This window comes from Terrapene carolina, unplaced genomic scaffold (assembly GCF_002925995.2).
Source record: "Terrapene carolina triunguis isolate 2854851 unplaced genomic scaffold, T_m_triunguis-2.0 Scaffold22, whole genome shotgun sequence".
NCBI lineage: Eukaryota > Metazoa > Chordata > Testudines > Emydidae > Terrapene > Terrapene triunguis.
In genome coordinates, this window is record NW_020664373.1 from 23,291,060 (window position 1) to 23,316,967 (window position 25,908).

Genomic DNA, 25,908 nt, shown 5'->3' on the forward strand with positions numbered 1-25,908 from the left:
TCACTAGACGCGATAAGTCGATCCCCAATAGATCGATTGCTACCCGATCCGGCGGGTAGTGAAGACGTGCCCTTAGGTAAGTAACCTCTCTTTCTTCTTCAAGCATTTGTCCACACAGGTCCTACTGTAGGTGAGTGACTAGCAGCTACTCCTCAAGGAGGTGGGTGATTGAGTTCCTACCTAATTAATGACTGCAGAACAGTATTACTGTAGAAGAAAAAGAGACTCTTCTTCTGGAAACAAGGCCTTTTCCTAGAAAACTCAAGAGCTCTTCGTTGGTACTGATATAAGGAAGATGGAGGCCCCTGTCTGGAAAATTATTTGTATCGGTTTGGGTTCCTCTTTTGTGACGGTGTATAGAGACCCAGAAGCATCACTGACAGGTCTTCAGAGACTGAGGCACTTTATGAGTTCTGGAATTTCATATGTCATGGCCTTCAAAAGGCAGGTCTTCAATAGTTTCCTGAACCTCTTTTGGGATACCTGATGACTGCAACATGATGTTCGTCTCATAATCACAACAGTGGGCATAGACCTGGCTGCAGTGTGAGAGGCAACCAATGAGAATTGCAGAGCTATCTTCACCACTAACTGGCCTTTTGAAGCCACCGCTCTCAGTCAGTCTCTTATCTGTTAAGGAAGTCTCTCAGGGTATGTCTACACTGAAAGTAGATATCCGCAGCTGGACCATGACAGCTGACTTGGGTTCATGGAGCTTGGGCTCAGGGGCTATTGAACTGCAGTGTAGACTTTGGGCTCAGGCTGCAGCCCAAGCTCTGGGACCTTCCCACCTCGCAGGGTCCTAGAGCCTAGGCTTCAGCTTGAGTCTGAATGTCTACACCACAATTAAATAGCCCCTTAGACTGAACCCCACGATCCTGAATTGGGGTTTTAATTACAGTGTAGACATACCCTCAGACAGTTGTAAAACCTTGTCCCATAGCATAAATACTTGAGACATCACAGACAGAACAGTGTGGCATTGAAATAGCCTTCAATAGGGCTCAAATACCCTGCTGGGCTTCTTTTGGCTTGGCTCCTTTTTGACTGGAAGAAAAAATGGTTGTACACTCTGAAGAATTGCCCACTTGTGGGGCAAAAATTAAATGGCACTCACTCACATAGATTGTGTAGATCTTCAAAATATCATTCCTGTTCTCTTTTCTTATAGAATTTGATCAGCATTAAAATAGTTAACAATGTGGATATTTAAATCATTATCACTAGACATCTGAGTTAACACCTTACTGAGATGAGCAGAGGCATTTCAAACCTCAGTGCTATTTCTTAGCACTGAGAGGTCTTAGGTAAACATCACTGCATCAGTTACACTCAGTTCATATTTTGAAGCTTTTTTCACACCTTTAAGGGATATAGATGTTGGGTGAGCTTCTGTATTGCGCCACAGAGGGAAGGACGACTGTAGTGGTGTGGGAAGGGAGGGACACAGAAGCCCATTTGTGGTTCACTACTTTGTCAGAAACTCTTGTCAGGCGTGACATATTCATTACACCTCACACATTGGTGTCATGATATTTATTTAAAAGGTGATATAATATATCATTTTAAATCTAACACCATACTGGTCATTAATGTCACTGTAAAATGTTTGTAACACCTCGGTAGATGAAAATTATAGCTACTCTCTGATATTATGTCCTGGAGACTGTAGACAGACAAAGGTGACAAAACAGGTTTCTTCTATATAAAGGGGAGAGAGGAAAGAAAATATGGAAGCAGATGACCTGCCCAGGAAATAGGGTTCTGACCTCCTGCCTCCAGGTCAGCTAGCAGCTAACCTTCCTGCAGCTTTGTAAGGGGGGAGGGCAGTGTGACCCTAAGTGCATCCCAATGCCAGAGGGCAAGGGGTTCATTCATATCAGGTAATGAGTTTCATCTGGCCTGACCAATTCAGCGTACTCGCTATGGTTAAAATCTGTATATAAAAGATATATAAGATATTGGAAAACTAACACTCTGATCATTAATGTTCTTGTATGATATATGCGCAGGGTGTGTACAAAATATTATGAATATGTGCTAGAATTATATTCTTAAAATGTGTTTGGCAAATAATGCATAAACACAGTCTGCCTCAAAGGATTGTATATTTGAGCCCCGTCTTCAGGCACAGACAATGAAGGTCTATTTTTACATATTAGGTAAAGAAACATTATCAAGCCAACAAGTGGGGGAGGAGACAGCGTGGCATGTGTCCCAGCAGGTGAAAAAAGCTTTTATTTATCGAAGCTTTTACTTTCCACAGAATATGTTGCAAAAGTTTACTCATCTATAAAGACAAGAAAGGCTGAACCTCAAGTGATAAGCAACTGAATCAATTGACTATATGTCAATATTACTGTATTACAAAAGTGTATAGAGTGAAGTCTTTTCAGAAAGCTAATGCCACACTGATGATTAACATTTATGTATTAACACCATATGAGGAAATATGGATACTTCATGATACCATGCTTTAAAGTCTGGCCAAACAGGGAGAAACCGGATTCCTCCTAGACAGGAGAGAAGGCAGGTATTTATTTACCTGTTTCATATGTAAGTTAAGCATTATGGAATCAAAAGGATGGAAGCCCCATTTATATACAGGGGGAAGGGAAGGCCACAAGAAGAGAAAAACAGGTGGAGGTCATCCTGCCTCTTGAAACAAAGTAGTTGAACTTCCGAAGATATAAGCAGAGACAGAAGCCATCTGTGGCATCCATCACTAGATGGACACAAGGGAACAGAGCTTTTACAAGCTGAGAAAGATGGGTCCTTCTACCAAGGGAGGAGCTGAAATCTCTGGAAAATGAATATAGGTGAGAAACCCACTTACACAATGATTTTTCACCCAGGCAGATAAGAGAAGCCCAGCATTTTGTACTTCGGTGGAAGGTCCTGACCAAGGGAAAATCAGACATGCTGGGAAGAAAAATGACTGGTTAAAGAAACCATCTTGAACAAAGCCTATACCTTGCTAGATTTATTTTAGACCTTTTACATGTGTGTTTTCATTTTATTTGCTTGTAACCATTTCTAACTTTTTATTTCTTTTACTTGGCATCACTTCAGATATGGCCTCTTAATATTTTTTTTTATTTTTACTATAAACCAAATCAGAGCCTTGTTTGCAGGGAAGGGTAGATCTACCCAGTTAAATTAATAAGCTCTAATGTACTTTTGTCTCTTTACAGGAACAAACAGATCTTAATATTTCTCTGAACTATCCAGAAGAGGGCTAGATATGGCAGAACACATGGTTTTGGAAAAATCTGGGACTTGGAATGTGTTGGGATCACCTTGCTGGTTGTTACCGAGGCTGGTGGAAGCCAGAGTGGGGCTGTAGAAAAGGCTGCTGGGCTAGAGGTGCTGATCCAGGGCTGTCTAGCACACAGACACTCAGAGTGTGACCTGCATGCTGTAATACTGACTATGAGCATCCTAGGCAGAGAGCTCCAGTAGCAAAGCATTGTAAAGCCCCCAGGGTTACAGGGTAAGAGGTGACATAACCCCTCTCTGGTCTGGCTTTCACCCCAGACCCTGTGACAAATGGCTTTAAGCTACATTTGTGCCCTTCCTATCCTGGGCTGCTCCAAGGTCAGTAGAGGCCCCCAGCATATCGTTAGCCTTGGCGGCCTGTCTAATTTACAGGAGCCTTGTGGGCTGCACTGAGGCCATAGCACTGCACGGAACCTCCTCAGCACTGCATGCTCCGGCTCTGCTCCCTCATGTCAAGGCTGGTGAAGAGGTCCTCAGAGGACAGTCTTATGGCTGTCCCCTGCAATGCCTGCGCTAGGGGAGTCCTCTCCTAGCTGGGATAAGGGCTTTTAGGGCTGCTTTATACCACTCAGGCCCCTTTACCTAGTGTAAAAGGTCTGGATCAGGGGAGAAGATCTCACCCTTTACTAAAAAAAAATAATCAAAGCTTAAATTCTGGAACACAAAGTGGCAGCATGAGTGGAGGTCAGAGTACGCTATATTCTTGTATGCCATTTAGGGCTCAAAGTGATACGATTAGGAGACCTTCTGGGGGCCCATTTAAGACAAACCTTAAAGTTTTTCTAGTTTAATTCAATATTTGAGCCACTCTATTGTACAAAAATGTTTGTTTTGGGCAAGAATCTTTAAATTAGTTACTGTACGCCTACCGTATAGAGATTTGACCTTTGCTTAACTTTTGTGCTTGTATTTGCTACAGCATTCTTAATCTCATTGTAATAGGTTACACTTTCTTTGCCTATAAAAAAATCAATAAAATGTTTTATTTAAAAAAAAGCTTCAGAACAACTCAATGCAAAAAAAAAAAATCAACATTAATTCAAAACAATAGTTGAGAAATCAAGCCCTCAGTAGTCATTTAGTGCAACGTTAAAGTTGAAATCTCAATTTCAATACTGCCTCCGGTGCCTATGCCTTAAAATATGGTGTGTGTGTCTCTCTCCCCTCCCAATTAGTGATATAATCACATATAAGATTCAATTAACAGCTACTGCTCAACTAAAACCAGAAAATAAACCAGAAATTAAATAAAAATCTAACATATAGCCACACTTAAAACAAGGGCTGGATCTTATTGTGGCCCTCCATCTCCAAAGTCTTGCAAAGAAGTTTCACCTTCTTTTCTATTTTTGTAGTGCTGGGGTAATTTTCAAATATAGCTAAGTGACTTTGGTGCTTAAGTACAATTTTGAAAAGGGAAAATTGACTTTCAATAAGACTTAGCAGCCTAGATACACAAGTCATATTTGAAAATGGGATTTTGGTTGCAAAGTTATTGGCGTGCTTTTGAAAATTTTACCTTTGGACTCCGTAAATAAAGTTTGTCTTTGTATTTCCCCCTAAATCATGGAGAATGTTATTTTAAACAGCTATAGTAAAATATTAAAGTAGATGGAAGTGTCCAATATGGCTCCCTGCAAACTGTTCTACTCAAAACTCAATGAGGGCTCCAGACATAAAACTTTTAGGCCTGGAGTATTTAAAATACATAAAATGAGGCTCCATGAAAATGGAAAGAAATGCAACAATGTAGATATAGCTTTGGAGACTGCATGTAAATTCTGTTCCAATTGTCCTTCCATCTAAAAATATTGTATAAAAATTTGATTTTTTGATATTGGGGATATTTTCTGGATTTTTTCGCTATATCCAAAGAATGAGTGTGCAGATAATTTGCCATGGCAAATTTTGGTCTAGATATAGAGCTCTGATTCATTATAGGCCAAAACCGCCCTATTTCAACTGAGTTTTGGTGATTAAAATATCACTAAATAAGGAACAGGGTATTTCTACCTATGCAAGGACATGCTCCGAGTTAGTCTGTCCAACCACAGCAGTTATTAAATGGATCATCATCAGCAGGTTATTCTAATTTACGATTAATGGTCTTTTCAGTTTCCAGCCCTATTGAAATCAGGAAATCTAATTACTTATCAAGAGCCAAAACATACTGAAATAGCTGAATATTTGGTTTCTCTGTGTTAGAAACTAGAGAAAGGAGACTAAGTTATGTGAAATAATAGCCTCCTCCGAGGAGTATTTGTATAGTTTAATTGCTCTGAAGTACTGTACCTGGGGTGGTTAGTAAGAAATCATGAGACAGTGATGAAACCTACTGCATGGCCTAACTTCAATCTGTGAGGCAATTATATCTATTTCCCATGATAAATTCACATGAGAAGTTTTATATGGATTTGCATGGGACTGTGAGAAGGGTGACTTCTGATGTCTTCCCTCCTCTATTTGTATCTTGAATCCTGTTTCTCTCTTTCTTTTTGTGGTAACAGAAGAATGCTCTCAGGTAAAACAGCATATTTTCCTAATAAAGTCAGTGTAAAGTTCTGTTCTCAGAATTGAAGGGCCTGACTTTTAAAGGCGCCTCAACCAATGCTTCTTGTTTGTGCTTGCAGTTTTGTATGTGTAAATTATGTCTCTGATTTGCAAACAGATATATAGATGTCTATATTATATAATCTGTGTGTACAAAGTTAAAGGCACAGAAAGGGGAAGAGGGGGCAATTTTCAAAATCTGTCCTAACTGATTGAATTCTGGAGATTTTAAGATATATCTGTAAAAAACAAAACGAAAAACAAAAAGGTTAAACCTAGAGTCAAAGAGAAGGAGGAGGAAAAGAGCAAGCTACAAGTCAAAGAAAAGAAGAAAATCAAGATCCAGAGAAGAAAGGAGCATGGTGTGGGCTCTGCTTTAAAGCCCACTGAAGTCAATTGGAAGTTTTCCATTGAATTGATTTCATTAGCCACTGCATCGGAGTCTATATTATTAAGTGAGCCAAGTGAATATGAGACAATAAAACTTTTGACCTCTTTCCTCTACATACTGCATGCCCACACATCATCTGTCCCTAAGTGCAAAGGGGAAGGAAGATAGAGCCTCCTCATAAAAAAAATGACTACTACCCAGAAGCAAGGCTTCCATCTCCCTTAGTTGTGAATGAGGCAAGCAGCACAACATGCATCCAGTCACCAATATTCTGTTTACCACCTACCTATTGGCAGACACCAAGCTAGCGGGATTCTCAGAGCAAAAAGATGTACAGCTGTGCATCGTCAATACATTTATGAAACAACAGACTGGATAGTGGGCAGTATGATTGACTAGGATTGGTTTTCTACTTTAGTATTTCCTTAAACTGATTGCTTGGTCAAGTTTACTACATACTTTATGGATAAGATTGAACTGGACAGTTCCACATGGTGTCTGTAGTAAAGAACAAAAAACATCCCATGACATCAGTCACAGCTTTTCTGTATGTCTGCATAAAATCTTTGCATAGGAAATGATCAGACTCTGAGTGAGTCCTCGCCATCTTCTCTGTGATCTACTCCCTTGCTGCCACATCTCCAGAAATGTTACTGAAACATGGAGACACAAGGTGGGTGATATAACATCTTTTATTGGACCAACTTATATAAAAGATATTACCTCACCCATCTTGTCTCTCTAATATCCAGGGACCAACGTGGCTACAACAACACTGCATTGAACCAGAGATTAATGGAATGCTAAACTGTATTATACTATTCAGCCACTAGGTGGCACTGTATGGAAAAGACCTTATTTAAAGATAACTTTAGCCACACCTGGGAGAGCATTAAAGGATTTTAGGATGAACACATATGGTGTGTATAAACAAGCTCTGTAGCCAGTCCATACCTGGTACAGAAGTATATGACAGAGACCTCCAAGCAGAGGAAAATAAATAAAATAAGAGAACATCAACTTGCAACCTCCTTCCCAATAGAAGGGGAAGAAAAATACATGTTAAGAAATACCCCAATCTGTGACAAAATTTGGAGGAAACTGAGTGGTTAATCTCACATTTCCTTTTTCCATAGGACCCCCTATGGCTATTTCCAGGGGAAGTTGATACAGACTTTAGTTTGTATTTCTCCAAAGGCTAATTTGTTTGGTTTAATTCCATATAGAGCAGGGGAGGGCAAACTATGGCCTGCAGGCTGGATCCGGCCCATCAAGGCTTTCAATGCGGCTCACAGGATTGCCAGCCCTGTGGTGCAGCGGGGGCTAAGGCAGGCTCTCTGCCTGCCCTGGCCGCACACTGCTCCTGGAAACCGCTGGCACCACGTCCCTGCGGCCCCTGGAGGGGGGTGGGAGTCAGAGTGCTCCGTGCGCTGCCCTCGCCTGCAGGCATCACCCCCCAACAGTGCCCAATGGCTGGGAACGGGGAACCGCGGCCAATAGGAGCTTCGGGGGTGGTACTCACAGGCGAGGGCAGCGCGCGGCGGAGCTGCCTGCCCCACCCCAGTCCCAGGAGCCACTGCTGGACATGCTCACCACTTCCGGGAGCGGCGCAGGGTCAGGGCAGGCAGGGAGCCTGCCTTAGCCCCACTGTGCGCTGCTGCCACCCCGGAGCTGCTCGAGGTAAGCGGCGCCGGGCCAGAGCCCACACCCCGAACCCCTCCTCCCTGCCCTGAGACCCCTAACTCCTTGCCTTGCGCCCCCTGCTGCACCCCTCCTGCATCTCAACCCCCTGCCCTGAGCCCCCTGCCGCAACCCTGCACCCCCTGTCCTGAGCCTCCTCCTGCATCCCGCACCTCTCCTACCCCCTAACCTCTTGCCCCAGTCCTACATTCATGGCCCTGCATACAATTTCCCCACCCAGATGTGGACCTTGGGCCAAAAAGTTTGCCCACCCCTGATATAGAGTATTTATGTGAATGTGTATGGTTATATACTGATAGAGATAGACGCACACACATATACAACTGTATGAAACACCACCCAGAGCAAAGGTTTAAGATTCATAATCTAATAAAATGCCTTGTACAATTTGAAATTGAAAAGCATATTTTACAACGTGACCTACACAAAGACCCTGTTTTGAAAAAAGCATTTAAATGGCTTGAATAAATACAGAAATCTTTCCATCATTTCTGGGATGAGGGATAGATGATTGTTTTTATATTAACATTGGAGCAAAAGATGACAGTATCACGTTATGAAAGACCTGCAATTATTACTGAAATCCCCTAAATTATGAATTCATCCTGAACTAACCACAAGATTGCTCTGTATTGCTGTATAAACTTCAGGAAACAAGTTGCTATTAATGTACAACTCGTATATAAATGTTTGTAAAATTTATAAAAGTAAAGGTAATAAATTACTTTCAGATCCTATATCAGTTAGACGGCATAAGTATAAATTAAAACATTGCACATAAAGACTTAAAAGTAAATATTTCAGTTATTTCCTGGCAAGTCTTAAGTTCTTCTTCGAGTGCTTGCTCATATCCATTCCAGTTAGGTGTGTGCGCGCCGCGTGCACGATCGTCGGAAGATTTTTACCCTAGCAACACCCGGTGGGTCGGCTGTGGAGCCCCCTGGAGTGGCGCCGTTATGGCGCTGGATATATACCCCAGCCGACCCAGCGCCCCCTCAGTTCCTTCTTACCGCCCCTGACGGTCGTTGGAACTGTGGAGCGCGGCTTAGCTGATCTCCACACTCCCTAGCTTCTCATTGTTCTTGTTATAGTTAGTTATATAGATAGTTTTCAAGTTAGTTAGTTAGTTAGTGTATTGTGTATATATATAGTTGTATATTGTTATCGGGGGTTTAGGGGGTGTTTTTCCCCTTTTTCCCCCCGGCGCACAGCCGGGCCCATGCCCAAGGCTCCTGGCTTTAAGCCGTGCGCGTCCTGCGGGAAGCATATGCCAACCAGCGACCCGCATAGTTCCTGCTTGAAGTGCCTTGGAGAGACTCATCCAGCAGATAAGTGCCCTATCTGCAAGGCCTTCAAGCCGAGGACAAGAAAGGAGTGGGACTTTAGACTCCGTCAGCTCCTGATGGAGGCGGCTCTGAGTCCGGATCCTCCCTCGGCGCGCCCTGTCCCGGCACCGAGCGCTTCGGTGCGCAGCGCCCCGGCGGACCCGACCGGTGCGGCAGAAAAGACTGTTCGGCACCGACCGACGTCGGCACCGCGCCCGCCTAAAGAACCTCGGCACCGATCCATCTCTCCGGGCCATAAGAAGGCCGGCAAGGCGCGCGACGTTGCTGCCGCGAAGATACCGGCTCCCCCGGTGCCGGGGGTAGAGCCGCGTCCGCAGCTGGACCGCCAAAGACAGGCGGCCACACCGTCGACTCCGGCACCGAGGCCGTTGAGTCCGGTGCGGACTGTTTCACCACCAAGGCTGGTGGTGGAACCTTGTCTCCCTTCCACCCCGGAGACCTTCGCTACCGCGAGAGACCTGATCGCCCTCACTGAGCCGGCGCCGTCGCAACTCCCGGCACCGGTGGCTCCACGTGTGCTGCAGTCCAGAGGGAAACCTGCCCTGGTGCGCCCACCGTCGCCAGCACAAGTCTCTCGGCACCGCTCCAGATCCCGAAGCAGGTCCCGACGCCGCTCTGAGTCCCGGCGCCGACTGTCACCTCGGCACCGGTCGTACTCGCGGCCCAGATCTTCCTCGCGGCGCCGTTCAACATCCCGGCACCGTCGCGACGACCGGCACCGATCGGGGTCGAGGCGCAGCTCCCGGCACCGGTATGAGCGCCACTCGGGCTCGAGAGGCCGCTCCCGGTACCACGCCTCCTCCAGATCGTCGTCCCGTTCCAGATCGGGATCCTGGCACCGGAGGGACTATCGGCACCGGTCCAGGTCCCGGCACCGCTTGCCGGAACCGCACAGGGACAGATCGCCTTACGGTCGGCACCGATCGGCACCGTACCATCCGGTGCCGACGGCATCGGGTTCGGCACCGCCGTGGCCGTCGAGGTCGGCGTCGCGGTCATCTGAGGCAGTGGAGGCCGGCCACCTGCAGGAGACCGACGACCCTATGCAAGGACCTGCGCATTGGTCCTTCTGGACTCCTTGGGCCTACCACCAGGCACAAGGAGCTCCCCTATCGGCCTCCCGCTCTGGCCGTTCGGAGCCTAGGGCCCCAGAGTCCACCATCTCCCGCCCTCCCCCAAGGGACGTGGAGGCTCCAGTGCCCGCACCTGCAGAGGCCCTGGACCAGGGGGCAGGCGATGCCCAACTCCAGGAACACCTGGAGCAGGACCAACCATTGGACCCCTTGCCACCGGGGGCATCCTCCTCGTCCTCACCTGATGAGGCCGTAGCGGGCACATCCGCCATTGGGCCGCCTCCCATAGACCTTCGGGCCCATCAGGACCTGCTGCGTCGCATGGCTCGCAATATGGACCTCCAGGTGGAGGAGATTGCGGAGGTCCATGACCCAATCGTGCAGATCATTTCAGCGGATGCTCCATCCAGGGTGGCATTACCGCTGATCCGCACCATCCAGGCCAACGCCACCACTATCTGGCAGACCCCGGCCTCTATTCCGCCCACGGCCAGAGGGGTTGAGAGAAAGTACTTCGTGCCTTCCAGGGAACATGAGTATTTGTACACTCACCCCCAACCGTGCTCACTGGTGGTGTCATCAGTCAATGCACGGGAGCGACATGGCCAGCAGGCTGCTGCGCCCAAATCGAAGGACGCTAAGCGCTTCGATTTGTTCGGACGCAAGGTCTATTCGGCTGGCGGACTGCAACTGCGGGCAGCGAACCAGCAGGCGCTCCTGAGCCGCTATGGCTTCAATATGTGGTCCTCGATGGGGAAATTTAGAGAGCTGGTTCCCCAGGACTCGAGGGAAGAGTTCGGGGCCTTGGTAGAGGAGGGCAAGCGGGTGGCATGCACCTCCCTACAGGCGTCCCTTGATATAGCGGACTCGGCCGCTAGGACCCTGGCGTCGGGGATAGCAATGCGCCGAATCTCCTGGCTCCAGGTGTCAGGCTTGCCACCTGAACTGCAGCAGACCCTGCAGGACCTACCGTTCGAGGGCCAGGGCCTCTTTTCAGAGAAAACGGACTCGAGGCTCCAAAATCTAAAAGACTCCCGGACGATGATGCGCTCCCTGGGGATGCATGTCCCAGGGCCTCAGCGCAGACCCTTCAGGCCCCAGCCTCAGCGGTTCTACCCTCCCCCGCCTCGTCCAAGACAGGACTTTGCTAGGAGGCGGGGTCGAGGTGGTAGGCGGAGGTCGACCGGCCCTCAACCCGGTCAGAACCAGGGCCAGCCTAGGCCACCTTCTGGGCCTAGACAAGCCTTTTGAAGGTGCGGTCGAGGACGGCACCTCAACCAATTTCCAGGATTCGGTTCCCCCCTTCCGGGATCGCCTCTCCCGTTTCCACCGTGCTTGGTCCCGTATAACCTCGGACCGTTGGGTCCTTCGCTCGGTGAAAGGGGGATACGCCCTCCAGGTTTCCTCGCCCCCCCCCCCCACTCCCCCTCCCCGTCCCTCTTCAGGGACCCTTCTCACGAGCAACTCCTTACACAGGAGGTTCTTGGGCTCCTCGCTATGGGGGCCATAGAGGAGGTTCCATCGGAGCTAAGGGGCAGGGGGTTTTACTCCCGCTACTTCCTGATACCCAAGTCAAAAGGGGGTCTACGGCCCATCTTAGACTTACGCGGACTCAACAAATTCATAGTAAAGTTGAAGTTCCGCATGGTGTCATTGGGGACCATTATCCCTTCACTGGATCCTGGAGACTGGTTCGCCGCCCTCGACATGAAGGACGCTTATTTTCACATAGCAATTTATCCGCCCCACAGACGTTTCCTGCGATTCGTGGTAAACAGGGTACACTACCAATTCGCAGTCCTTCCCTTCGGCTTGTCCTCGGCTCCCAGGGTGTTCACAAAGTGCCTGGCAGTCGTCGCGGCCTTCCTTCGTCGACAAGGGATACAGCTGTTCCCGTACTTGGACGACTGGTTGGTACGCGGCCGCACCAGAGACCAAGTGCAGGCTCATGTCCGCATAGTGACAAACACTTTCCACGAGCTGGGCATTCTACTCAACAGAGAGAAGTCCACTCTAGTACCAACTCAGAGGATAGAGTTCATTGGAGCAATCCTGGACTCCAGACGTGCCCGAGCCATACTGCCAGGCAGCCGATTCCATACCATCTCAGGCGTCATTCAAGGTCTCAGGGCCTTTCCAATTACCACCATAAGAACATGCCTTGTCCTTCTGGGCCACATGGCCTCGTGTACATACGTAACCAGGCACGCCAGACTGCGACTTCGCCCACTGCAGGCTTGGGTGTCATCGGTCTACCGTCCTCATCGAGACGACCTGAACATGGTGGTCACGGTTCCGGCCTCGGTCTTGGCCTCTCTCGCCTGGTGGACGGATCGCACAGCGGTCTGTGCAGGAGTACCCTTTCACGCCCCACAGCCCTCCCTCCACCTAGTTACGGACGCTTCATCTCTAGGCTGGGGCGCTCACCTGGGGGAGCACCATACCCAAGGCCTGTGGTCCGCGTCCCAACTAGCCCTGCACATCAACGTCCGAGAGCTGATGGCGGTGCGCCTGGCTTGCCAGGCTTTCCTCAACTTCCTACAAGGCCATTGCGTGCTGATTCTCACCGACAACACCACGGCCATGTTTTACATCAACAAGCAAGGCGGAGCTCGCTCATCTCCCCTATGCCAAGAGGCCATTCGCCTGTGGGAATTCTGCATCGCCCACTCGATTCATCTCACAGCGTCATTCCTGCCTGGAGTCCAGAATACGCTGGCGGACCGTCTCAGCAGGTCCTTCCAGACGCACGAGTGGTCGATTCGCCCGGACATCATTTATTCCGTCTTCCAAAGGTGGGGGTTTCCCCAGATCGACCTATTCGCGTCTCGGACCAACAGGAAGTGCCAGGCATTCTGCTCCCTACACGGGCGAGCCCCGGGCTCTCGGTCGGACGCCTTCCTCATGGCATGGAAAGACCATCTGTTCTACGCCTTTCCTCCATTCCCGCTGGTCCACAGGGTGCTGCTCAAGATCCGCAGGGACCATGCACGGGTAATTCTAGTCGCTCCCGCTTGGCCGAGACAGCACTGGTACACCACACTGCTGGAGCTGTCAGTACAGAGGCCCATCACGCTCCCCTTGACTCCGAATCTCATCTCTCAGGACCACGGCCGGCTGTGTCACCCCGACCTGCAGTCACTCCACCTCACGGCGTGGATGCTTCATGGTTGAGTCGGTCAGAGCGGCAATGCTCCCAGGCCGTCCAACAGGTCCTGCTGGGAAGTAGAAAGCCCTCTACGCGGACCACTTATTTAGCCAAGTGGAAGAGGTTCTCCTGTTGGTGTGAGCAACGAGCTACGTCTCCCGCGCAGGCTCCTATCCCCTTGATACTGGAGTACCTTCTGTCCCTAAGACACCAAGGCTTGGCGACATCCTCAATTAGGGTTCACCTCGCCGCCATTTCCGCTTTCCACCCAGGAGAACTCACGTCCTCGGTCTTCTCTAACCCGATGGTCGTTAGATTCCTCAAGGGCCTAGACCGGCTGTACCCACAGCAACGACAGCCGGTTCCGACGTGGAACCTCAACCTCGTCCTCTCCAGGCTCACAGGGCCTCCGTTTGAACCATTGGCGACCTGCTCACTCCTCTACTTATCCTGGAAGACAGCCTTCCTCGTAGCCATCACCTCAGCACGACGCGTCTCGGAACTCAGGGCGCTGACATCCGAGCCCCCTTACACGGTGTTCCACAAGGACAAGGTGCAGCTTCGCCCCCACCCTGCCTTTCTTCCAAAGGTGGTGTCACCTTTCCACGTAAACCAAGATATATTTCTTCCGGTCTTCCATCCGAAACCGCACGCTACTCATCAAGACCAACGTTTACATTCTTTGGACGTTCGCAGGGCCCTGGCTTTCTACATTGACCGTACAAAGCCATTTAGGAAAACGACGCAACTCTTCGTTGCGGTGGCCGACCGGATGAAAGGCTCACCGGTCTCTTCACAGTGCCTGTCCTCTTGGATTACGTCCTGCATTCGTGCTTGCTACGACCTGGCCGGTGTACCGACGCCACGCCTCACTGCTCATTCCACGAGGGCCCAGGCCTCCTCGACTGCCTTTCTGGCTCAAGTACCAATCCAGGACATTTGTAAAGCTGCAGTGTGGTCATCGGTCCACACATTTGCTACTCACTATGCGCTGGTGCAACAGTCCAGAGACGATGCTGCTTTCGGGTCAGCGGTTCTGCACACAGCAATGTCTCACTCCGACCCCGCCACCTAGGTGGGGCTTGGGAGTCACCTAACTGGAATGGATATGAGCAAGCACTCGAAGAAGAAAAGACAGTTACTCACCGTTGTAACTGTTGTTCTTCGAGATGTGTTGCTCATATCCATTCCAAACCCGCCCCCCTTCCCCACTGTCGGAGTAGCCGGCAAGAAGGAACTGAGGGGGCGCTGGGTCGGCTGGGGTATATATCCAGCGCCATAACGGCGCCACTCCAGGGGGCTCCACAGCCGACCCACCGGGTGTTGCTAGGGTAAAAATCTTCCGACGATCGTGCACGCGGCGCGCACACACCTAACTGGAATGGATATGAGCAACACATCTCGAAGAACAACAGTTACAACGGTGAGTAACCGTCTTTTCTGGCTTCCAGATTTCTCTGAAATAGTTGAAAATATCAAACACTGTAGGAAAATATAGAAAACGATAGCTTTCAATGGACAAAGTGCCTTGGGGAAAAAGAAGGGATGAAGGAAGATACATGCTTAAATACAACTGAATGATTGTAAAAGCTATTTCTTGCTTTCTTTACTGTTACATGAACTAAAATAAGGGGAACTTTCACTTGTTAAATTATTTTACTTCGGGAAATTCTTTTCTCCTGCTTTCTCCTTAACTGATCCCTTTAAACTGATAATTTATCAAAAACAAGGCCAGTCTTAAGGGAAAATAGGACCCTGGGCAAACTTGTATTTTGGCACCCAGGCCCCCATGGGCATGGTGCCGCCCCCCATTACCCCTGGCCCCCATGGGTGCCCCCCATTTGCCCCGTGAGCTCCCCACCTCCCCTTTGCCCCAACCCCTACACTGTGCCTCCTTCGTCCCAAACCCTGCACTCCCCCTCCTGCGTCCATTTGGGTTAAACTGACCTTGATGTAGAGCAGCTGTCATTGCTGCTCCCTCCCTCCCTCGAATTCTGCTCCTCTGCGCACCCCTAGAGGGCTGTGGGGGCGGGCGGGGGGAGGGGGAAGGAGTGATGTCAGGGCTGCCTGCATCCAGGTGACTTTCCCCACCTGGGCTGCATAAAGGGGAGGACAGGAGAGCAGCAGCTCTGGTGGGGGGGCAGCAGTATCTGTGCATCACCGCTCCCCCTCCCCTTTTTCCTCTGACAGGAGGAAGCAGGGAGAAATCTGGGTGCCCCCCAATGTGGCGCTCTTCTGCCAGCCAGGAAAAGCTTCTGACTACACCAGCAGTGTGCACCTCTGCGCTGCCACATGGTGCCCACTTGACCATGGCACGCTTGGGCAGTCACCTGGGTGGCCCACCCCTAAGGCCGGCCCTGTCTAAAAAGAGCCTTTTTCATTGAAATTTCTTCTTCTTCTCCCTTACGCTGTATTAGGGAAACCATGTGTTGTTGCAAGAGAAATACATTAAACTAATAACTTTTCATGTACATGAAGAAGGAACTGCTTTTCAGATATACAGATCTGTATTTATTCCACACACATATTATGTTACTAATTTGGGAATCTAAACAGGTTGTTTGGGGTCAGTTTTTGTTTCTTTTGTTTTTCATTTTTTTTTAAATCCCTTCAGTTTACATTTTAATTGGAGATCTACCAGCTAGATGCTTTTTCCACCTACTAGGTCACATATCTTTGTATAATGCTATTACTAATCTTCACAGACGTAAAATGAACCTTGTCCATTTGGCTCAATATAGGATAGCTTGGTTTACCTTAAATGAATTTATCCTCCGCCATTAAAAGCACTTGCTTCAGGTAAACAATGACACTATTTTGCAAGGGGTCTTACACTCATTTTTTTGGCTAGTTAGCCACATTCTAGAAAAAAATGCAGTAACCTCTTGTTTCTTTTACATATCAACAACATCATTTGTAGCCTTCCTTCCTAAAATAGGATAATCAAATGTCATGCTTCATGGTGTAATACGATTATTACAGGGTAAGGAAGGAATGTCTATTTCTACCACATACAGCACTGCACAATTGGCAAGCCCCAGTTTCGGGAATGGGTGTAATTCTTTCCTATGAAGTATAAGGTGTTGGTCACTGGCTCACTGATTTAGGATGAATTCCTTGTCCCAGTGAAGTCAAACTCACTATATCATAGTGCAAACTTCTCAAACTTTTAAAAATATGTTTATATACACAATGTAACTTCCTATATATTTCAAGGTCTATAAAAGATGACACCTTGTAGAACCACATAGCATATAAACAGGAAGCCACATACCTTGCGTCTGCTTCAGTGGAAGATAGAAAGCAAACTCCTTACTGCTGGAGCGATGCAGGACAGATGCACTGAGAGGACATATGGACTGTTCCTGATCTAATGGGGAAAAAAGGGAGAAAAAAATTCTTACACTTCAATGTCACATTCAAGGAGTGAAAATCACTGGAATTTGAAATGTGATCAAATGAGTTCTCTAATGAAAGAGCTTCACAAATTAATGTGCTTCAAAGTGTACTTTGAAACAGGAGGTGACATTTTTGAAGGGTCTCCCAGTGTTTTAATCACTTTCCTTAATATGCTGAATGTAATTGTAGATTTAAACAAGGAAATCCTGTTAAATATCTTTACAATAAGAGAGACGAGGTAATATTTTTTATTGGACCAACTACAGAAGTTGGTCCAATTGAAGATATTACCTCACCCATCTTGTCTCTCTAATATTCTGTGACCAATATGGCTACAACAACGTTGCATTTACAAGAAGATACATATTACTATTTTTTTAAATCAAAGTTTAAAAGTGAAAATCTTCTCAGTTAGAAAGGTACTCAATGCACAAAAGAAATTGCCTACGATCCAAACATTAATTTACTACTCATATGACTCACAATATCACACTCCTTATTGTATGCTACCATATTCTGGATATAAATATTTGAAGACCAAGGCAAGTAGGTGGATAAAGAAACAAAACAGCTGATAGTATAAAACATGTAAGCCCTGACAACAGCAAGTGAGTTGGAGCTAGCAAAACTGCAACATGAGGATGAGATGCTGCAGAGGTTAGATAATGAGAAGATGCTGTTGCTGTGACAACAAGAAGTAACTGGATCAATTATACAGGCTCTGATCAGTTACTAGTCCATAAAGATCCCGCATATTTAAATCATTGTTAGTATTTTCAGATGCAGTGACATATTTCTATTTTACATTTAATCCTGAAAACATTTATACCCAGGCAGGGTAGCTGGACAATTTACGGGTATGTAACTAACAGAATCAACCCACCTGACCAGGAAGGCCTGTGGTGCATTTACAGGCATGGACATGGTGCACAGTCATGATCTGATTTAGGTAGCTGAATTACTGAGAGAGAGGGCATTTTGGATAAATCGACAATCATATTGTAGGTAGTGCAGCCTAATGGCGAGAACTGGACTGGGATTCAGGGGACCTGCATTCTCATCCCAGCTCTGCTACTGGCCTGCTGACTGACCTTAGGCAAATCACTTCCCCGCTCTGTGCCTCAGTTTCCTAATGTGGATAATGATGCTTACCTCCTTTGTAATGTACTTTGGGAGCTGCAGATGAAGAGTGCTATAGAAGAGGTAGGTGTTATTATTGTTAAAACTATTTCTGAGGCATGCACTGAAGACTTGTAAGTCTAATCATGTGCCTGGGGTCTGAGCCTCTGCAGGAAGACATAGCATCAGCAAATCGGTACCTAGCTAACAGAGGTGATACTTAAAAGGAAGAAGCAGGAAAAGACGTGGGGGAGTTAATTCTAAGAACCTGAGCTAAATGGATTGACTGTGTTCAGTGAATGTGACATGTGTGTGGACACAGACATTGAGAATGATGAAATGACCTAACAAGGACAAGACGATGTTATACAGCCACTGTCTTAAGTTACCTTGAAGGTTACTCTGGAGTGTGATGTGGTCACTGTGGAATCAGAAGCCAAGCCTGAGCACTATTATTACTTAATTAAAAACCAAAAGCTATGTGACTTACTCTACAATCTGAATTAATTTTATTTATTTTTTATATTACCATATGACCCAAAATGTGCTAGGCACTGTGCAAACACAGAGGAAGAAGCAGTTCCCACCTCAAAGAGCTAAGTTTGCAGAGACGCAAAATAGACAAAGTGTGGGGGACAGGGAAACATGATACAAGCAAAGAGATCTGGGGCAGGGGGGACAGGAATACATTTTATTAGCTACTGAATTTTTCTTGTTTTTTTTAAGTGTAAATATACTGTTTTTGTGGACAATACTATATTACTGAGTTTTCAAAACTAATTCTAAGTACTCAGATTAAGGAGGGAGAGAGAAACTGACAGCCATTTAGAAAGAGATCCAAGAAAAACGGACATGAAGGAAGGTCACTGCAGTGTCTGGCAAAGATTTCCAATTTCACTAATTTAAATAAGACTAAGTGAGTGTAGAGAGGATTAATTGAGGGAAGGAGACCTAGCTTTTGAGAGTGTGTCCATGCATTTGCATGTGGATGAATTGATTTTCCAAACTTGTAGGAAAGAAACACAGAGTTTAAATCAGGCAAATACATTTTACAGCACCTCTATTGTACTGAGAAGTGAGACTATTAACTACAGATATATAGACAAATGCTCTCTCTAAACAACAAAGTTAACAGGAATGTGCCTTCATTATCCAGTCATTAAAGGACACTGATTTCACTTCAGAACCAGAGAAAACAAAACATGCATAAAACAAAGACAGTATATCTCCAACTCGCCGGTGAAACAGGGTATTTTAAAACATCCCACTGAACTTCAGCCTATTTTACCTGATAGGGGGCCACACAGGTAAAAACTGTCTGACTGCACCTACAATGGGTGACTGTGAGGCTATTTTAAGGATACCCAAAGCAGGATGGGTGGGAAAAATTTACATGCTTTTCTTAAATACAATGTCAAGTTAATGGTATGGCAAGCCATTTTTATTACATCGACATACTGCAGCGGAAGGAGCTAACTGTTTTGTAACCTTACTCTGTAAAACTGAAGGAACCTCCTAATTGTTTCCCCAAGTCTGTAATGCACTAAATTGATTACAGCAAATTTCTCTCATTTGAAGCCTTCTTGCTGTGATCAGGATTTTGCAATGATCACAATAACCTTCACATAAATATTTATTCAACACTAAAGTTATTTTTCACAAAACTGTTCAACTACCTCAGGGGATATGGTTATTGTAAACTAATTACACCATGTGAAATTAAAAGCACTGGGCGATACCTCATGATGTCCTAGAAATGTGCGTATCTTAACATAACCACACTTATTAGTGGTGGACATGATGGTCGCAGTCATGCCAAAAACAACGCAACTAATCTTAGCACTTTTATTTTAAATTGATTAACCACTCTCTAAGTTGATCTGAAAAAATAATGAATTTCTTTATATCTGTGTTAATTTAGGCCAATGCTGGTGTACAAATATGCTGTGATATTTATTTCCAATATATTTTTACTGTAAGAAATATAATAGTGATTGATAAGTTGGAATGTGCACATTTGAGGTAGGCTGGACATGTGATAAGAATGGGAGAAAAACAACCAGCAAAGAAAGCATGGGAAAAAGAGGACACCAAGAAAAGGTGAGCAAGACCACAGTTACAATGGAGAGACTCTGTCAAGAGAAGTTTTAAGAGAAAAGGACTGGACCCCCAAGACCTGTCCCATGGACCAGAAAAGAGTGGCAAAGAATCGTAGTCACCTCCACTCCCATGTAAACAGGAAAAGGAGTCAAGAGGTGAAATGAAGTGATATTTTTAATGTAAACAAACAATTCTTTACATCAGATTTCCTCTAGGAGTTCAGTATTTAGTTCAGTTAAATAAATGAATAAAGGGGGCACGTAAGTAATAAGAGAGCAGTCTGAAAACATGTCTAACACAAGTGGCAATTTCTGCATGGAAATGAGATGATTGAGCTACTGTGTGTACAATTCTATCTTGAAAATACTATTAGCTTTAGTAATCCACAGTACGAGCCAGTATTTTAATGTCACTGTGAACAAGCCCTAGCTAAATGCCATCTCAAATATTGGTACAGGAGATCAGTTTTGCTTAAGATAAATATACAAGTAGATAATGCTAGATCCCAAAGATGAACCAATTACCATCCTCAGATGATTATTAACTAGCACTGAGACTTGAATCTTTTATTTGAGCACAGATCTTTAGTCATTTGGGTAGATTGCTTGTAAACACTACAGTAGAACCTCAGAGTTACAAACAACTCGGGAATCGAGGTTGTTTGTAACTCTGAAATGTTCGGAACTCTGAACAAAACGTTATGATTGTTCTTTCAAAAGTTTACAACTTAATACAGCTTTAAAACTTTACTATGCAGAAGAAAAATACTGCTTTCCCTTTATTTTTTAGTAGTTTACATTTAACATTACTGTACTGTATTTGCTTCCCCCCGCCCCCTCTGCTGCTGCCTGTCTGTGTACTTCCAGTTCCAAATGAGGTGTGTGGTTGACTGGTCAGTTTGTAACTCTTGTGTTCATAACTCTGAAGTTCTACTGTAGTTAATTTTTTCCTGAAACTTGGAAATATTTTACCCATGAAGTTCAGTGGTTTCAGTGTCAGAGAAGATGTTCCCAGATGTTGCTTCAAAATTTGCCATTGATGAGTTGATGCAGAGAAAAATACATAGATGCTTTGAATTACATTAAAAAATTCAGCAGCCTCACTAGAAGCTGATGCTGCATCACTGACTACCAAGTTCAATGAATGAGAACTGCATGGGACAAAAAAAAAAAAAAGCTTGAGGTTTAACTTTCGGATCTGTGTCTACACTCCTCTGTTCTTTCCTCTTATGTTGGCACCATTATCGTAGCCCTGACCTCTCGTGTCAGCAATCACAATTCCCGTATCTTCCAAGCTTTTTAAGAAGCACATTTGTCATACCAGCTCCTATAGTATCGTCAATGTCAATAAATTCTAGAAAATGCTCTCTGACAGGCACCATTGCAGGGATATTTTCACTAGGTTCTGTTGTTGTTACAAAACGCACCATTAAAGTCATTTGTTCCATACGGCTGATATCAGGCGTGCAGTCCAGAATAACAGAGTAATATCTTGCTGACTTCAGATTTGCCACAATCTTCTGTCTGACTTTTGTTGCCTTTAACTGTATGATCTCATTTTGAATTGTTTTTCCAAGGTAGTGGTGTTTGTTCATTTCTTGGGTGGTGACTCTTCTTAGATGATCCTGGAGTACAGCATCAAACTCAGCCATCAGCTCCACAATTTTAAGGAAGTTTCCATTGTTTGGCACATACAGCTGATCTGAAGTGCCACGCAGTGCTAGGTTTTGGGTAGCAAGCATTCTCACAATGACAATGAGACTTTTCAGAACATTTTGCCAGTAAAGAGAGACTGATGCAATCTTCTCTTGATGCTGATCATCTATGGTGGCCTTTAACCTTAGTCTCATCTCAAACTCTTTCCACCTATGGAATGCTCTCTGGTGATTTGCTGCCTTCTCATGGCATGCCAGATTTTTCGCCAGATTTTTCCAGTCCTTTGTTCCTGTAGAACCCAATGTGGCTGGAACATTAGACTGGAAGAGTTTGCAACAAAAACGATATGCAGCATTCTGGGTTTTTGAGTACATAAGCCATGGCCTCTCCACTTTGTCACCATTGGGGATTTCACGCCAGTAATGTGTTGGATGGAAACTTCTATTTTCATTGTCTTTGGGGAACATGAAATTTTTCACTTGCTGTGGCCCATGGAGTACAAGGAAGTCCCTCAAGTTACTGCTCAAGTGGATCCGCAGTCCTGGATCATCTAGACTTAAGGAACTAAACTCAGCAGCAGCTGTTTCTTGCATCTCCACCACACTCTTCTCTGATCTACACTTTTCTTTAGGAATGTCCATGGTTACATCCATTTGAGATGGAGATATGGATGCTGCAGTAGCTGCCAGGTCACCTGCACTCTGACTGACTGGAAGATCAGGCATCTTCTCACCACTCACATCCTCACTGAGGCCGGAAGGCTCACCGTGAACATTTGTGTCTATGTATCTCAGGAGAGCTCCTTCCTGCTTAGATAGAAAGCAAAGGAAGCTTTTCTTTCTTTTTCTGAATGCTGCCCCAGAGGGATGTTTTCTTCTTTCACTCATGACTGCTGTTCTGTGCCAGCTATAGTGGCTCTCAACACTCAATTGAAGGGGACAAATAAGCAGGCTGGTAGCAGGGCCTGAGTGAGGGAAGATGTCAGCGTCTTAAGGGCCTAACTGGCTCCTACTACTTCAGTTGACTGCCTATTCTCCGCAAGTGGGTTCATGGAAGCAGCAGGAAACAGGAAGCTCCCTGAGAAGCTGGTGTGAATCAGTCCAGGCTCATGAGTGTCCTAAAGAATTACATAAGAGGCTCCTCCTCCTCTCTATCCCTGCAGCTCCTGCTGCTTTCTGTTATTCCCTCTCACCTTTTCTCCTGCCTGCCTGTCATGTCTCTTGTGCCCTCCTTCCTCCAGCATAGCACTCCATCATCTTGGTGCATTGTGATAGACCCAGGCCAGTTGGGTGAAACAAAGTAGTAGAAAGCAGATATACTGGCCACTGGATTAGCAGTTTTCTGTTCCCTGACTGACCAGAGCAGGGGCTGCTCCAGGCTAATGAGAACACCTGACTCCAATTAATCTGCAGAGAGTCAGGTGAGGCCATTGAGGTAATGTGAATACTTGACTCTAATTAAGGCCCTTTTTGATACTATAGAAGGGCTCACTCCAGTCAGACTGGAGAGAGCCAGAGGAGAGGAAGTGTGGCTGAAGGGCTGGTTAATGAAGACACCTTCAAGCCATTGGTAAGGGAGCCCTAAGTTAAGGGTGAAGAAGAGACAAGCGGGAGAGCTGTGGGGAAGTGGCCCAGGGAAATGTAGTAACTCTGGCAGTGGAAGGTCGGCTGCCAACAGCTGCTGCCATTAGGATCCCTAGGCTGGAACCCAGAGTAAAGGGTGGACCTGGGTTCCCCCAATCTGCCACTAGAGAAACACCTCCTGGGAGGGGAAGTCAGGCTCCCGTCAGGACAGGAGGCTAAACTAGGGACAACAGAGACTGTGGGAATTCTCTCACCAACCTCCTTGCTGGCTTATGATGAAAAGGGCTCAGTAGACTGTAACCCTGGCCCTAGAGAGAGAAGAACTACGTGGAGGGTCGCAGTGAGCCACTGAGGCTAGCATCAGGGCCGGCTCTGGCTTTTTTGCCGCCCCAGGCAAAAAAGCCTCCGGGGGGAGGGCGGTGAGCCCCGGCCACGGCTCCGCTCTCCCCCCGGCGGCCAGAGCGCCGGGGGCAGGGCGGCAAGAGGGCGGCGAGCCCCGGCTGGGGCTCGGCTTTCCCCCCGGCGGCCAGAGCGCAGCGGGCAGGGCGGTGAGAGGGCGGCGAGCCCCGGCTGGGGCTCGGCTCTCCCCCCGGCGGCCAGAGGGCAGGGGGCAGGGCAGCGAGCCCCGGCCAGGGCTCCGCTCTTCCCCCGGCGGCCAGAGGGCAGGGGGCAGGGCGGCAAGAGGGCTCGCCGCTCTCCCCCCGGCGGCCGGGGGGAGGGCAGGGGGGGGAGGGCGGCCAGAGCGCCGGGGGGAGGGCGGTGAGCCCGGCTGTGGCCCCGCTCTCCCCGGTGGCCGGAGCGCCGCGCTGCCCCCCTCCAGGTGCCGCCCCAAGCACAAGCTTGGTGGGCTGGTGCCTGGAGCCAGCCCTGGCTAGCATATACTGCCTAGAAGCGCGGGACCCATGGGGACAAGGTCGGAGCTCTGCCACAGCATCTAGAGCAGAGAGAATACATATGCACCAGCAGCAGACATAATTTTCTACACTCTGGGTCCTAGTGGCACCCCTCCTCCCCCCCACAGTCTGGCACCTGAGGTGGCCGCCTCAGTTCACCTCATGATAAGGCCAGCCCTGTATAGACAATTGAGGTGAAATGTTGGGCCCACTGAATTCAACACAAAATTCCCATTAACTTCAGTGGAGCCAGGATTTCACTCCTGGTACATATAAAAGTTTTATGGTTTCACTTTCTCTATTTTTTGTATCTGTATAGAAGTGTTAGAGTGGTTCTGTCATTTAAAATTCACAAGTACAGAAATGGTGCTTATGAGTGTTCTTGGTTTGGTAAAACTTGAGAATGAAAATGATCAGTCTTCCATCCCTTGTCAATCTGATCTCTATAAACTAGCTACAGATTGAACCAGAAGAAATGTAGCACTGAATCATCTATGATGTTTGTCAACCAATGCATATTGTCAGGAGCGCCGCCAGCGTTTCTGCCGCCCTAGGTGTCGGAAGGTCCCGTCCCGAAATGCCGCCCCCCAAAGAGGCGGTGGAAGGTCCCGCTGCAGAAATACCGCTGCGGTCGCCGTCTCCCAAATTGTAGTGTCCTAGGCAACCGCCTGGGTCGCCTAATGGATTGCGCCGGCCCTGCATATTGTAATTTGCCATTTACAGACTTTTTAGACATTTTTTTCATACATCTAGGGCAGAACTCCTCATACAATAATTATTGCTTCACAGTTCTTTTCATGTTTTGAAAACCATGATAAAGCCAACTTTTTATGAAAAAAATTCCTCTAACACACTATCTAAAATAGTTACACAAGTTTTGATGTTTAAGGCTCATATGTCTCTAACTTAGATCCTCTATTTCCCCTGTTGCTGTGTTTAATTCTCTTAAGAAGTGTTACATGGTCTAAAACACAATTTGTAAAGATCACAATCAATCAAACAATTCATTCTGCCGGCTGACTTGCTACTTTCTGTCAGTTTCCCATGTAGTTGAGTTCTACCCCAATATTGTTCTCCTAATCTCCTTGGCAACAAGTGTGGTGAGGCCAATGCAAGAGTATGTCCACTAAATAAGGGTATGAATTCCAGTAATATACTTTAAAGCTAATATATTACCTGAAAGGCTTCAGGGTGTTAAAAATGTGGGCTCTTACATGACTAAGCCTACTACTGTAAACTACAATTTATTCCTGTTCAATAAAACAGATTTATTTACAGACCTGGGTAGATCTATTTGGTTTTGGTTGTCAGATAGCATAGTCATTTCTACCCTTAGGATTAATATTTTTCAAGAAAATAAAAGGTTTAAAGAATCACTGGAACTAGTGGCCATCACTCTCAGGGCTACAATAATAAGGGTTTAAGTCTCAGTGATCATTCAGGTGGTTTTATTACTTGATATGCTACTAAAAGCCAATGAGACCATTCATTTTAATGCATAAATTTGTATATGTATCAAAAAACCCCAAACCCAAAACAACGCTCCCTCTCAAACCCAGACTTTGCATCTAAAATATTTGTATTTAACTAACCCCAGAGGCAGGATTATTACTAATGGTGAATACTATGGCAGTTTTGTATGGACATTTCTGATTCATTTGTATTTTTCTA

General features: G+C 46.5%; 1 protein-coding gene across 1 annotated transcript in view; it reads right to left on the minus strand.

Moving 5' to 3' along the window:
* Positions 1–25,908, minus strand: part of LOC112104196 (cilia- and flagella-associated protein 47) — a 698,279-nt gene that overhangs the window by 117,249 nt on the left and 555,122 nt on the right. The window contains exon 54 of the mRNA XM_029910741.1: positions 16,763–16,858. Within this exon, the coding sequence (XP_029766601.1) occupies positions 16,763–16,858 (96 nt within the window). The remainder of the gene's footprint in view (positions 1–16,762; positions 16,859–25,908) is intronic.